General features: G+C 34.0%; 2 protein-coding genes across 3 annotated transcripts; both read left to right on the plus strand.

The window, feature by feature from the left end:
- The first annotated feature begins 2,288 nt into the window (after nucleotides 1-2,288).
- LOC122313981 (acyl-CoA-binding domain-containing protein 2) lies at nucleotides 2,289-6,770 on the plus strand. 2 transcript variants are annotated; one of them, XM_043129339.1, is made up of 6 exons: nucleotides 2,289-2,887; nucleotides 4,032-4,137; nucleotides 4,265-4,368; nucleotides 5,761-5,852; nucleotides 6,037-6,134; nucleotides 6,455-6,770. In XM_043129339.1, exons 1-6 carry the CDS (start codon nucleotides 2,439-2,441, stop codon nucleotides 6,632-6,634), a joined length of 1,029 nt encoding a protein of 342 aa, XP_042985273.1. In that variant the 5' UTR covers nucleotides 2,289-2,438; the 3' UTR covers nucleotides 6,635-6,770. The 2 variants fall into 2 exon arrangements, with proteins under 2 accessions (XP_042985273.1, XP_042985274.1); XM_043129340.1 differs by having other exon boundaries at nucleotides 4,268-4,368.
- Nucleotides 6,771-8,406: 1,636 nt separating this feature from the next.
- LOC122313982 (reticulocalbin-2) lies at nucleotides 8,407-12,110 on the plus strand. Its single transcript, XM_043129341.1, has 6 exons — nucleotides 8,407-9,481; nucleotides 9,650-9,752; nucleotides 9,834-9,899; nucleotides 10,037-10,192; nucleotides 10,989-11,085; nucleotides 11,605-12,110. The coding sequence occupies exons 1-6, from the start codon at nucleotides 8,980-8,982 to the stop codon at nucleotides 11,728-11,730; spliced, it is 1,050 nt and encodes a 349-aa protein (XP_042985275.1). The 5' UTR covers nucleotides 8,407-8,979; the 3' UTR covers nucleotides 11,731-12,110.
- Nucleotides 12,111-12,381: the final 271 nt, after the last annotated feature.

Raw genomic sequence — 12,381 nt, forward strand, 5'->3', positions numbered from 1 at the left:
CTCTAAAGCTTTTTAAAATTTTAATATATCTAGAAATGTCTCTCTCTAATTTCTTAATAGTCCCAAAATTTTGTTTAATTTCTATATATTATCCATTTTCAAAGATGTGACTTCTTCAAAATTAAAATTAAAATTAAGTTTAAGAGAAATAATAAACTTATTAATATTGATTCCATTTTTTTTTTATACAATATTAGGTTTCTTAATATGGAATCCAAAATGAAAATACAAGAAAAATTATTTAAGGTTGATGATCTATATGAAAAATAGTTTGTAGTTATGTTTTAATGATTTTTCAATCTTTTTTTAATTTACATAAGAGAAATAATTTTTGCAGTCTTAAGATCATGTACAAGTTTCTCCCACTCCCTTCGAAAAAAGTAAGTATATTTAGGATCCATATGAAAAAAATTATTTTTAAATGGTGGATCCCACTTTTTTTTTTTTTCAAATGGAGTGCGTAGACCTTGCACACTCTAACAACATTAGTAGGAGCAAAGTTTTGAAATCCGTTCTAGAGATCATTCCGGTTGAGTCACTGGAACGGAATATTTCGGTACCGGTACGTTTCGGTGTACCGTTTTGGGATTAATTATATATTATATATAAATATTTATATGTATATATAAACTAATAATTAATAAAATAAATACATATATATGTAAGTGTGTGATATGTATATGTGTATATATATAGAAGAATTAAAGATTTATAAAATGAATATATATTGAAAAAAATCACAAACTTGAGTTAAGACACAAAAATAAAGGAAAAAAAATTAAAGAATAGACAGATTATTAAAAGTAACAATACTTCTTGTACACGGAAAGATGTATTTGAATTCTAAAAGTACAATTTTATTCATTATTTTTCAACTTATTTACAAGATAGCTTTTTTTTTTTTTTTTTTAAATTCCTACCGAAATTACTATTCCGGCCGGAATTCCAGAATTCCGGCCAGAATTTGACTGGAACGGCCGGAATTTGACCTGGAACGGAATAGATACCTATCCCATTCCGGTCACTGTTCCGGCAAGAAAAATTCCAGCCATTTCGACCGGAACGGAACGATTTTCAAAACATTGAGTAGTAGCCTAACCAAATTCAAATTTTGGCCAAATTATAGCGAAGTTGCTTAAAAACCTCCTACACCCACCTCAACAATTATACTTTATTTTTAGTCATCCCCTTTTCATTGGCCAGATATAACTAGTCCAAAATTAGACTAAATAGGTTTTTGTAGTTTTATTTTCCTCTACCAACTTCCACTTTCAAGTTGGCTTTGTATTGAGATTTTCTTTATTGAAATTTTAGAATTTCAAGGATCATATATAGTGGAAATGGATTAGATAATCAATATTTTAATAAAATAGTGATAAATTTAAAGAATTTATTATTTAGTATTGTTGAAAAGTGACTGCTTAAATTTAGAAAAGGAAATTTTTTAATCAAATTTTGATAAAATTTTTACTAGGCTATTACTAATGCTCTAAGACTATATTTTTTTATTTAAATAAAAAAATAAAAAAATTCTATTTACAATCTCTACATGAATATTGCAAGTATAGATCTTTTATTAAATAAAAAATAATATTTTAAAAAGATATTTTTATAATTTAAAAAAATTTTAAAAATAAAATTACTTTAAATTTCTATTACAATCTCTAAATAAAATTACTTTAAATTTCTATTACAATCAGTACAAAATATTGTTATTTGCAGTTCGGCCTTTAAGATAATGAGTAATGTTATATACAGTTACTTTTACGTATTCTTTGTGCACTCTACTAATATAATTGACTGGATTAATTTTTTTTAAATACACAATCAATTAGATTACTAAAATGTATAAAAAAATCTATAAAAATAATTACAGACAAAATTTTTGTGAGACAATTGCTTGCTCGTTAAGTAAAATCGCTGAGCAAATGCGAATGAAAACATGTGATAGGAATCAGGATGCACGTGATAAAGGTGAAAATTGTAGCCAATGGAAAAAAGAATAATAGTATTTGTAACATCACAAACTTTTTTTATTTTTATTAATTATTTTATGCGAAGATTATTTCGTGGGTCGATGGTATTTGCAAATAAGATTATACGACCAATAGAATAATGTTATATATAATTATAAAATTATAAATATTATATAATTATATTAAAAAAAATAAAATTTATAATTAAAAAATTAATTTTTTTTATATAAATTTTATATCAATTATTTTTTTTAAAACGACTAAACGTCATTTACACATTATAAATATCATTTCTCGCGACCAATATTACAATGGAATTCACTTCATATAAGTTCAAATACGATGCGTTGCGTCTCTCTCTCTCTCTCCCCCTCCCTCTCTCTCTCTCTAACGCCCACGTCCCATTTCTAGAGGTTAGGGCTTTTCTTGATCCTTCGGTTAACAGGTTACCCCTGTTCAACCATGGCTGACTGGCAACAGCTCGTCCAATCTATAGTCCTAGGCCTACTTTTCTCTTTCCTCGTTGCCAAGCTCATTTCCGTTGTCCTCTCTTTCAAAGAGGACAACTTCTCTCCCTCCCGCTCCGCCCCAAGACCGGGGATACCCGAAGGCCAGGCAAACGATGCCGACTCGTTGATCGCCGAACAGGGCAGCATCAGAAACGATAGTGCTCCCGCTAGCGATGCTGAAGACGATGATGACGACGATTGGGAGGGAGTGGAGAGTACGGAGCTGGACGAGGCCTTCAGCGCGGCTACTGCGTTCGTTGCCGCGGCTGCGGCTGATCGGCTCTCGGAAAAGGTTTCAAACGATGTGCAGTTGAGTCTCTATGGTTTGTACAAGATTGCCACCGAGGGCCCTTGTAGCACGCCACAGCCTTCTGCTTTGAAAATCACGGCGCGGGCCAAATGGTATTGCGCTAGTTTTGCGATTTCGTTGCCTCTTTTTTTTTTTTTTTTTTTTTTTTTTTAATTTATTTATTTTTTTTGGGTGTATGTGTTACTGAAACGAATAGTTTTGGTTTTATTTTATTTGATTTTGTGGGTGTTGCGGATTTTAATTGAATGCGATTTCACGAGCTTGATGATGAGGGATGATGTCGTTTAGGGATCTGTTTGATTGAGTTTGGGATAGAAAGTGCTTGAACTATTGACCTTTAGTCAATGGAGTTAATTGGGTATTTGCGTGGACTTCTAAGCTTCTTCTTGTCGATATTAACCAATAGAATTTGGAAAATACTACTCTTACCACTACTTTCCACCGCTAAATTCTACCGCTGTGATGTTTTTATTTTATTATTATTTTTTACTTAATGATTAAGTAAATATTTTTTAATAATATTATGAAATTTTTTATTTTTTTAAAAATATTTAAATATATTAAAAAAAATACATGTAAACAAATACAAAAAAATAAAAAAATAGCCCAGCGGGAGCTCCCAGCGGTGTGTGTAGCACCGCCCATATAATTTATCAAGTAGGTGAAAGGATAGATGAATGGGAAGCATACTGCAACAGTAAGTTCTGTAGGACTGTTTCCTATTAGAAGTATAGCACGTGATATGATGATTATTAATGAGAGGCTGTTATCTTTTTTACTGTTCTATCGGAAACAAGTTATTTTATTTTATTTCTCAGCCTAAAAATGTGTTAATTTTTTTTTTTTTTCCACAATTAAATTGGCCTCAGTGCGGAGGAAATACATGCAGGCAGTAGTTCTGTCAACTACAAATAGAGGTCATGTGGCAGGAGTCGGTGCTATGATATCAAATCTTTCAGTGAAAGGTTTTTTTTTTTTTTTTGATACACTTTCAGTGAAAGTTTTAAAAACAAGAGAACGACGGAGAAAACATATTTATTTTAACATTGGTGACCATGTCTTCTCCCCTCTCAATTCCTTTTCGTATTCCGTTTCTCCTGCCAAACGTAGTGTTAGATTTGTTATTGTTTGGACGTCCTTTTAAGTTTCCTGTGCATTATATTCTCCAAAATTATGTATACTACTTTTGGCTGAATACTTGATCCTTTATTCATTTTTCTGACTGCTGTGTTGCAGGCAAGCATGGCAGAAACTGGGTGCTATGCCTCCAGAAGAAGCTATGCAGAAGTACATTGATCTTGTTACGGAGCTATATCCTTCTTGGTTGGCTGGTTCAACTCTGGTTAGGATCTTTGAGTTTCCCATGTTGCTATTCTTTTGTACTCATGTGACTCCGTGAGTGTGCTAACTCTTTGTTAAATTTTCCTTTTCCCTACCTTTGTCTTGTTTCTTGACTCATGGCTAACTAGAAGAGTAAAGGCAGAGAAGGTGATGAACCAAGTATGAATGCTAAAGGACCAATGGGACCGGTTTTCAGCACTTTTGTCTATGAGGAAGAATCTGGAAACGAGTCGTAAGGTTCTTAGAACTTCTTAATGTTTACGGATTAGTGCTGTTATTTTAAGCACTTTAATAGTTCCTTCGCAGAGGTGTTTGATGCGTATTTTATGTTATTGTGTATTTGTATATGTGAAAAGAAATGTAGAGTGTATGTACTTCTGGCTTGGGGCTTTGATCTGGTGCAAGGATTCTGCTTATATTTTAAATTAATGAATCCACTATGCAGTTTCATGTATGCCCATTCAATAGGTATTTTTGAGGACTTTTCAGGAAAGCAGCCTGGAGTTTGTTTCTCTCTTTACTGCTAAAAAAAAGTTTGTTTTTCTCTCTTATAGTTATGTAATATAATGGGGACAACTGGCTTGGAAGAGTAAGCATTGAGGACTTGTTCTCATTGGTATTTTATTAGTACCATGACGTGAAGGTTGACAAAATTTCCAATCAAAGCTCATTTTCAGATTTCTGCACCCCTTAAGCCTTATTGCATGGGCTGCTGCAAGATTTTATATATTGATGACTGATGAGATATGGTCAGGAAATTACCAATTTTTAATAGATTTTCCGATTGCAAGGGGATGCAGAAATTTGGCATATTGCCTCTTACATTTCTTCCCCTCTACTCTCCCTGTGGGCCCCTTAACAACCAAAAGCATGAGAAGGAAAAAGTTGGTTTTAATTCTTTTGTTTCTTGCTTTTGAAAACATTTTGTTATCAATGTTTAGTATCTGATCTGATTACTGGATGGTGGTCTGTGGACTTATCTGGTTGTAATTGTATCATGTGGAGAGATGGCCTTTGATAATTCCTTTTTGTTGGTCCCAAATGGGATTTGCTGCCTTTACAGCATTAACATCCCATTTTCAATTTAAATCAAATGGTTCTAAGATTGTTAACTCTCTGTTGTGGCTTAAGGTTGAAGATTCTAACTTATCAAAATCTGAAGTTTTAGAGTTCATTGTAAATTTGGAATATTAATTTTACTGCATTATGGAATCTTCTGGAAAAGGCTTTGTATGAATAGGATAAGCCAAAGATATTTTCGGTTTGGGTTTCCTCTGACCTAGGAGTTGTTGATTGAGCACAAGTATCATGATTCAGTCTTGCTATTTTTTAGCAACTTTTTTGGCAGATACTTGTAAAAACAATAAAGGTTTTGACAGGTGTCTTTCGTTAATTAAGGAAACATTTAGGAGTTGTGTCATGTGTGTATGCCCTATAATCTAGGCGTGGAATCTTAGCCATACAGTCTGTAACGAGTTGAGCTGATTTCTGTATTACGTATGGATGTGCTTCTTTGAGCCATGCAATACTTCCATATTTTGGAAGAAATAAATTATTGATAACAATTTCAAAGGTTTTCTTTCTTTCTTTTGGCTGAGCTAAATGTATCTTGTTTTACTTTCAGGAAAATGGATGCTATTCATGCCTTTGCCAGGGAAGGAGAGGTGGATAATTTGCTTAAGTGTATTGAAGGCGGCATTTCAGTAAATCTGAGAGGTTTTTTTTTTACTTCTTTGCAACCATTTCCATTTGTTCAATTTTTCAATGATATCGATTCCATTTTGGATTTCTTTGAAAGTGGATGTAGATGATTTCCACCCTTAGTTATATCTTTGATGAGTATTTACTCTTATCAAAATAAATGTTGCCTTCTAAAACAGTTGGGCTAACTTAATTGCAGATGGCGAGGGCCGGACCCCATTGCACTGGGCTGTAGATCGTGGCCACCTTAACATCACTGAATTGCTTATTAAAAGTAATGCTGATGTAAATGCAAAGGTAGTTTGAAATTCTAAATATGCTTAACTACTTAAGACTTAGCCCCGCGCAACCTTGTTATTTCTTTTCCTTTGGCCACGACCATGGGATGCAAAGGTACTGCATATAACAGTTATTGGCATTCTGAACTGCCTTCTGGTCTCCCTATACTGCTCATTGTTTAGGAGTATTTGGAGTTGGAGAACCTGCAATGTTCCTCCCTGCGGCATTTCTCATGCCCCATCGGATCTTTAAGTTTCTTCCATTCAGTGATTTCTTTACCTTTTCAACTTCCATTTTATTTTTTTGCTAAAATGGTCTCCTTCTTACCCTATTGGAAGGACGATGATGGCCAAACCCCATTGCATTATGCTGTCACGTGTGAGAGAGAAGGCCTTGTCAAATTTCTTGTGGAGCAAAATGCAAAAACAGATTTCAAGGACAATGATGGCAACACCCCTGCTGATCTCTGTGAGGCAAACTGGCCTTGGATCAAATCTGCAGGGAAGCAGATCGATTGAAGAGCTTATTAGTTTTAGATTTGTTGCTGCTACAAGGTCTTCCTTTTTTTGGGCCAACTTCTTGTGGATGTATATGGTTATATGTAACACTTTAAAAACTTAATTATACTTGTCACATGAATTAGCATTATGATTCCATGACTTGTATCTTTATTTTTTTTACTGTTTCTGGGTCCCAAATTTTTTTGTTGTGTGCTACTATGCCGCCCAACTTTGACTGCTGGGCATGCCTCCGGTACAAATTGTGTTTTTTTAGTCTTTAAATATTTTTTAAACATATTTAAATATTTAGAAAGAAAATACTAATAGTCAATTTTTTAACTATTAAGAAAAAAATTAAAAAAAATAAAATAAAATACATGAGGATCAAATTGAGAGTATTAATTCAAGGGGCATGTTATTATATTTTAACGAGTCGGGTTTTGTCGGTTCATACATAATAATGTCAACCTTTTGTATAGGATCTTGTATCTGTTCCCCTTATTCGATCAATCCTTCCGCCAATATTGCCTTCCGAGGGCCTGTGGTAAAGGTTGAACAACTTACGTTGTACACGCATCCAATTCCAACTATAATTCACTGAGTTATGATATGCTACGAGTAAACATTTACGACAAGAAATGAATCATAATTTTAGGATGTCTTATCATTTTAATCCAGTACATATAATGTCATCTTCGGAAGTTAAGAGGAAATAATCTTAAGTGCATCAATTAGTAGGCATGCATAAGAGGATTGATTAATAATGTTGGATTCGTAAGGACAAATGATTGGTTAATCCATTTAAATTAAGCAATTTACATGAATATTGATTGTCTTTAATAAAATGATAAGCTTCAAATAAATAAGTCTCATACAAATCTTTTGTAAAAAAGTGAATCTTACTAATAAAGAATAATTATTTTTATACCTTTTTTTAGGTGAAGTCTAACTTTTTACGAAAGCTTGTTTGTTTAAGATTTGTACAATAATAGAATAAATCATTTCTTGCTCGAATTCCGCAAAGGATTTGTAGATATTGCCATTCCAACATTAGATGAATATCTAAAACTTAAATATATAAAAGGAGGAATTGACTTTGTTGAAAGGCAAGACCTTGTCACGAGAACTTTTAGGAACTTCAAAACCTAAGGGCCATTATCTTTTCCTGGTTTCTTTGATCTCTCATGGTACTCTTGTAATTCTCATGTTTTCAATGTACTGTTCATGTTCATCCAATTAATTAATTTTTGTGAGTATTTTATATTCGTTTACTTGCTTGCTTTCTCCTGCCATTGGTTGGTTCTACCGGCCGCCTCCTTTATTTATTTACTTATTTGCATATTACTTATATAAATATATATATAGATATATTTATATCAAAAATTTTATGTGCAGTAACTTTTGTGGATTTCTTTGTGCACTTCAATGATATGATTGGTTGTGTATTAAAAAAAAAATAATCCAGCCAATCATATCAGTGGAGTGCGCAGGGAGTACGCAAAAGTGACTTTATGTAGCATTACTCTATTTATATATATACAGTATGTTTACACCATGCATGCAGTTTGAAGTTAGCAGAACTACTTTCATAAGATTTGCATTTGGAGGAGGTAGCACAGAAAGGTGGGGGAATGGGACAGGAAGGAAAGAGCATGCAGGAGAGAAGAAAAGGGAGAAAGAGACGTTTTGATGGATGGATGATAGATTTCAATGGTGTCATGCACAGCCTTTCCCCCAAGTTCCAACTAAAAATTCTCTCCAAAATAGATAATATCTGTCTGAGGCGGCGGAGTCTATATTTGGGAGCTCTCTCGATCATGAGTACATGAAAAGAAGGAAGAAAAAGAATCTATGCACTTTCTAAATGCAAAATTACAATCAAGAAACGGACTCAATCTTTTAATTGCAGGATCTCCCTATACATGTAAATATCTCAAAATTGAACAGCAGAAATGAAAGAACCAGAGAGGCTGTCCTCTTACCACATCTGCCGGATACTGGACAGCAGTTATGTCATTGGGTTGCAATCAGCCTCCACCTCTCTCTCTCTCTCTCTCTCTCTCTATTCAACTGCCAGAACTAATGACAATATATGTGTCTCTGTGTGTGTGTCATTAATTCGTGTTGTTTTCCTTTTCCCTATGTGGGTGTCTTCCTAGTTTTGAGCATGCTAAAACTCACGGCTCATTCATCCTTTTAGCCGCTCACTCATAACTGCCAATAACCGTTTTTCCCCACCACCCCCACCTGGTTCATTTTGGCACCTTAGAAAACAAAAGGGGGAGGGAGAGAGAGAGAGACACCAAGCAGCCTAACTCCTCCTATGCCCATTCCTCTTCCTTGGGCACCGCTCTTTGTCTCTAATGGCAAAGACGGTGTTTTGCACCCTCTTAGCTATTGCCTTCATCGTCCTGATCATCATGGTCTTCTCACCCGCCTCACAACAAGGTCAAGACCGCCCTGGCGCCCTACATCGTCGTCTTGGCCACAACTTTTCTGTTTCTACTTTCGATCCTCTAGTTGCTAAAATTGAGAGGTTGGCTGAAAAAAATGAACTGGGTGGCCCCGTTAATCCACTCATTCTCAAAGATGATTCCCTCGCCGAAGAGGTTGCAGAAGCACGCGAATATTTTAGTGAAGGAAAATTGAATGTAACATTGCGGTTGATGGTTTTGTTTCCTTTCTTAGACACGGCACCAAATGATGGGGTTGTTAGTTTCAAGGAGCTAGAGGGTTGGATTGCACAACAAGCGCATGACAGATTGAACTATAGAACAGAGAAAGAGTTGGCATTGCGTGACAAAGATGGTGATGGAGCCATATCTTTCAGGGAGTATCTACCTCATTTTTCCAATGAAGATATAGGTAGTTAATGATTTTTATGTATTTTTCTTTTCATGAAAGCATGCTCCATTTGGTTTCCCAAAAGATGATCGATGATAAGTCTAGGAATTTATGGCACGCTGGAAATGGTGGATTCAATTTATTTAAAGAATGGTATTGGATAGTTTGACATTAAAGTGTGTGAACTAGAGAAAAATGGCATGGAGCATGGTGAAGCTGGATGGTGGAAGGTGCAACTTGAGAATGCAGATGCTGATCAAAATGGGTCTCTTAGCTTTGATGAGTTTAAAGAGTAAAATTTCTATGTCCTTTACTCTCTGTTTTTTCATCTTATCCGTGGAAATCGATCATTAAAACCAGTACTTTCTTGCAGTTTTCTGCACCCGGAAGACAGTAGCAACGAAAAAGTTAAAAACTGGATTTTGACAGAAAAGATCAAGTAAGTTGTTTCTTTATCAGTGTTTACATGATCATACTGACTCAACAAACCAATAATAAGCAATTTTGGAAATCTTGCTTTAACTCAAGAATTTATATTAGCTTGGTGCCTTAACATGATGATTTTCTTGATCATAGGTTGATGGACCAGGATGGTGATTGGAAACTCAGTTTTCCAGAATTCCTTGAACAAGCACATGATATTCTCAAGAATTATGTTGACTTTGAAACTGCGGGGGCTCATGTACCCACAGCCGAAGAGAACTTTGCAATGCTTGATGTGGACAATGACAAGTATGCATGCCTTGAACTCAAGACAAGTTCTTTAAAATTAAGTGTGATTGTAAATGTTGGAAACATAAATATTATAGAAACTTGGAGTTTTCTGATTGCACACCTTCTTGATAGAACAAACAAAACAGGATCTTTGGAAGTGCTCTGCACCGCCCAATGATACCTCTCACTTCCAAAATAAGTAAAAAGCTCAAACGGTGTTGCTTTACTACAAGAACAAAACAACATCCCACAACCTAAATATTATATTATATATATATATAGAAAATCATGAGAGAAATTTCAATGTTCTGACTTGGTTGACCTAACATGATCTTTTATATAGACAACCAAGGGATACAAACCACGGTGAAATTGGTTGTAAATCAAGTGTTACGACACTCTACAATGGATAAGAATAACTCCAAGAGATACCACTTTTGGAGATTTAATTAGTTACTAAACCAGGAGATATGACTCCTGATAGTGGGTTAGACCACTATGTAACAGTACTTTTTCAATTGCGCTCAACTACTTTTAATTTCTTTCACACTATTGGATCATATCTTTAGTGTCTATATATATTATCAAAAATCCTATGTGTAGGTATTTTTGGATACTCCTTGCACATTTCACTAATATGTCGGTTGTATTAATTTTTTTAATATAAAATAACTATTTACATCAGTGAAATACTATACAAAAAATATGTAAAAGTGACTATATTTAACAGAGCTCATATGTTATTGTTGGCCGGAGGCTATTTGTTATATATCTAGGTTAGTTGCTAATTTCAGATCAACAAAACATTTTCCAGATTCTTGGCAGTGGAAGAATTGAAACCCATACTCCATTACCTTCACCCAGGAGAACTGTCATATGCAAAATATTACAGTAGTCATCTAATTCGGCAGGTCAGTTGCTATGCTATAATTTTCTATCCTTGCATTACCAAGTCTAAGAATGTGTAATTGATCATAAAATCTAATTTCATATTTTGATCTCATAAGTAAAAGTCGGGATATCTACTAACTTGGTTATCAATCTATCTTAGTAAACAAAATGGGGCAAATGAACGTTCCAAAAAGGGGGAAAAAAAAAAAATTGACTTAAAAAAATGATTTATAATCTGTGAAATTATCATGTATCCCAAAAGTTGAATCTGATAAGAAGAGATAAATTTAATTATTTATATTATATTCTTAATACTCCCCCTCACATAGTAATAAATAAGCTCAATACGTAGAATATTTAATTAAATGAAATAAAGTGTAGAGTCAAAGTTCGGACTCAATACCTGATCTACTTTGATACTATATAAAATTATCACTTATCCTAAAAATTTAAACGGAAGGAAATAGGTAGATTTAATTATTTTTATTATATTCTTAATTAGTATGAACATTGGGTTTTCTAACTTGTGCCTTCATCAGGCTGATGATAACAAAGATGGGAATTTATCACTCGATGAGATGCTCAATCACGACCATATTTTCTACAACACAGTCTACGACGAAAGCAATGAAGATCTTGATGAAGATTACCATGATGAGCTATGAAGAGTGACCTCCAGAATATTCCTCAACATTCAGTACAGAAGAACTTGGAAGGGGAAAAAAAAAAAAAGGAACAAGCACAGAAAATCAGAAAATCTTTCTGTGTGAATCAATCTCTATGGAAGTACTAAAATTTCCATATATGCATAGTAAACATGACTGTAGGACCAAAAGTAAATCGTTGTTGCCATTTTCATATGTAAGAAAATTAATTTTGTTATACAAACTGTGAGTTTAAAGAAGAGATTGAAAACACTACCACTGTGTGTATGTAGCATGCCTCTTTGCTAGGTTTGGCTGGTAGTATATATATAGTAGGGAGATAATCGGTTGAGTGAACTGCATGAAGCATTGTAATAAGCAAAGCTTTACTTAAATCCCTCTGTGACCCTTGCCAAGATTCTGTTACTAACTGATTTGGATTCTGAATAATGATAAGGCTTTCTTTATCATATGTCAGATCAGTATTTATAAGTTGTCTTATTTGAGTTATTTTATGTTGTTTTATGTTCATTGAAATTAAAAAAGATCCAACTTATAACCATGAATTAGAGGTATATCAACTCTCATGAAGAGCGAACGATGGTTGATGATCAGGGTTTTTAACATCAAGGCCTCAAGCAGAAGAAAAATGAAGGAAAAGTTCGAGAGGGA

Source organism: Carya illinoinensis, chromosome 6 (assembly GCF_018687715.1).
Source record: "Carya illinoinensis cultivar Pawnee chromosome 6, C.illinoinensisPawnee_v1, whole genome shotgun sequence".
Taxonomy (NCBI): Eukaryota; Viridiplantae; Streptophyta; class Magnoliopsida; order Fagales; family Juglandaceae; genus Carya; species Carya illinoinensis.

Bases quoted from the DNA above. Each gene is read 5' to 3' on its own strand.
- LOC122313982 (XM_043129341.1), top strand. From the start codon at position 8,980: ATGGCAAAGACGGTGTTTTGCACCCTCTTAGCTATTGCCTTCATCGTC. The intron at 9,482-9,649 runs GTAGTTAATGAT...TGTGTGAACTAG, and splicing joins TTTTTCCAATGAAGATATAG to AGAAAAATGGCATGGAGCAT. The intron at 9,753-9,833 runs GTAAAATTTCTA...ACTTTCTTGCAG, and splicing joins AGCTTTGATGAGTTTAAAGA to TTTTCTGCACCCGGAAGACA.
- LOC122313981 (XM_043129339.1), top strand. From the start codon at position 2,439: ATGGCTGACTGGCAACAGCTCGTCCAATCTATAGTCCTAGGCCTACTT. The intron at 4,138-4,264 runs GTTAGGATCTTT...ATGGCTAACTAG, and splicing joins GGTTGGCTGGTTCAACTCTG to AAGAGTAAAGGCAGAGAAGG. The intron at 4,369-5,760 runs GTAAGGTTCTTA...TTTTACTTTCAG, and splicing joins GAAGAATCTGGAAACGAGTC to GAAAATGGATGCTATTCATG.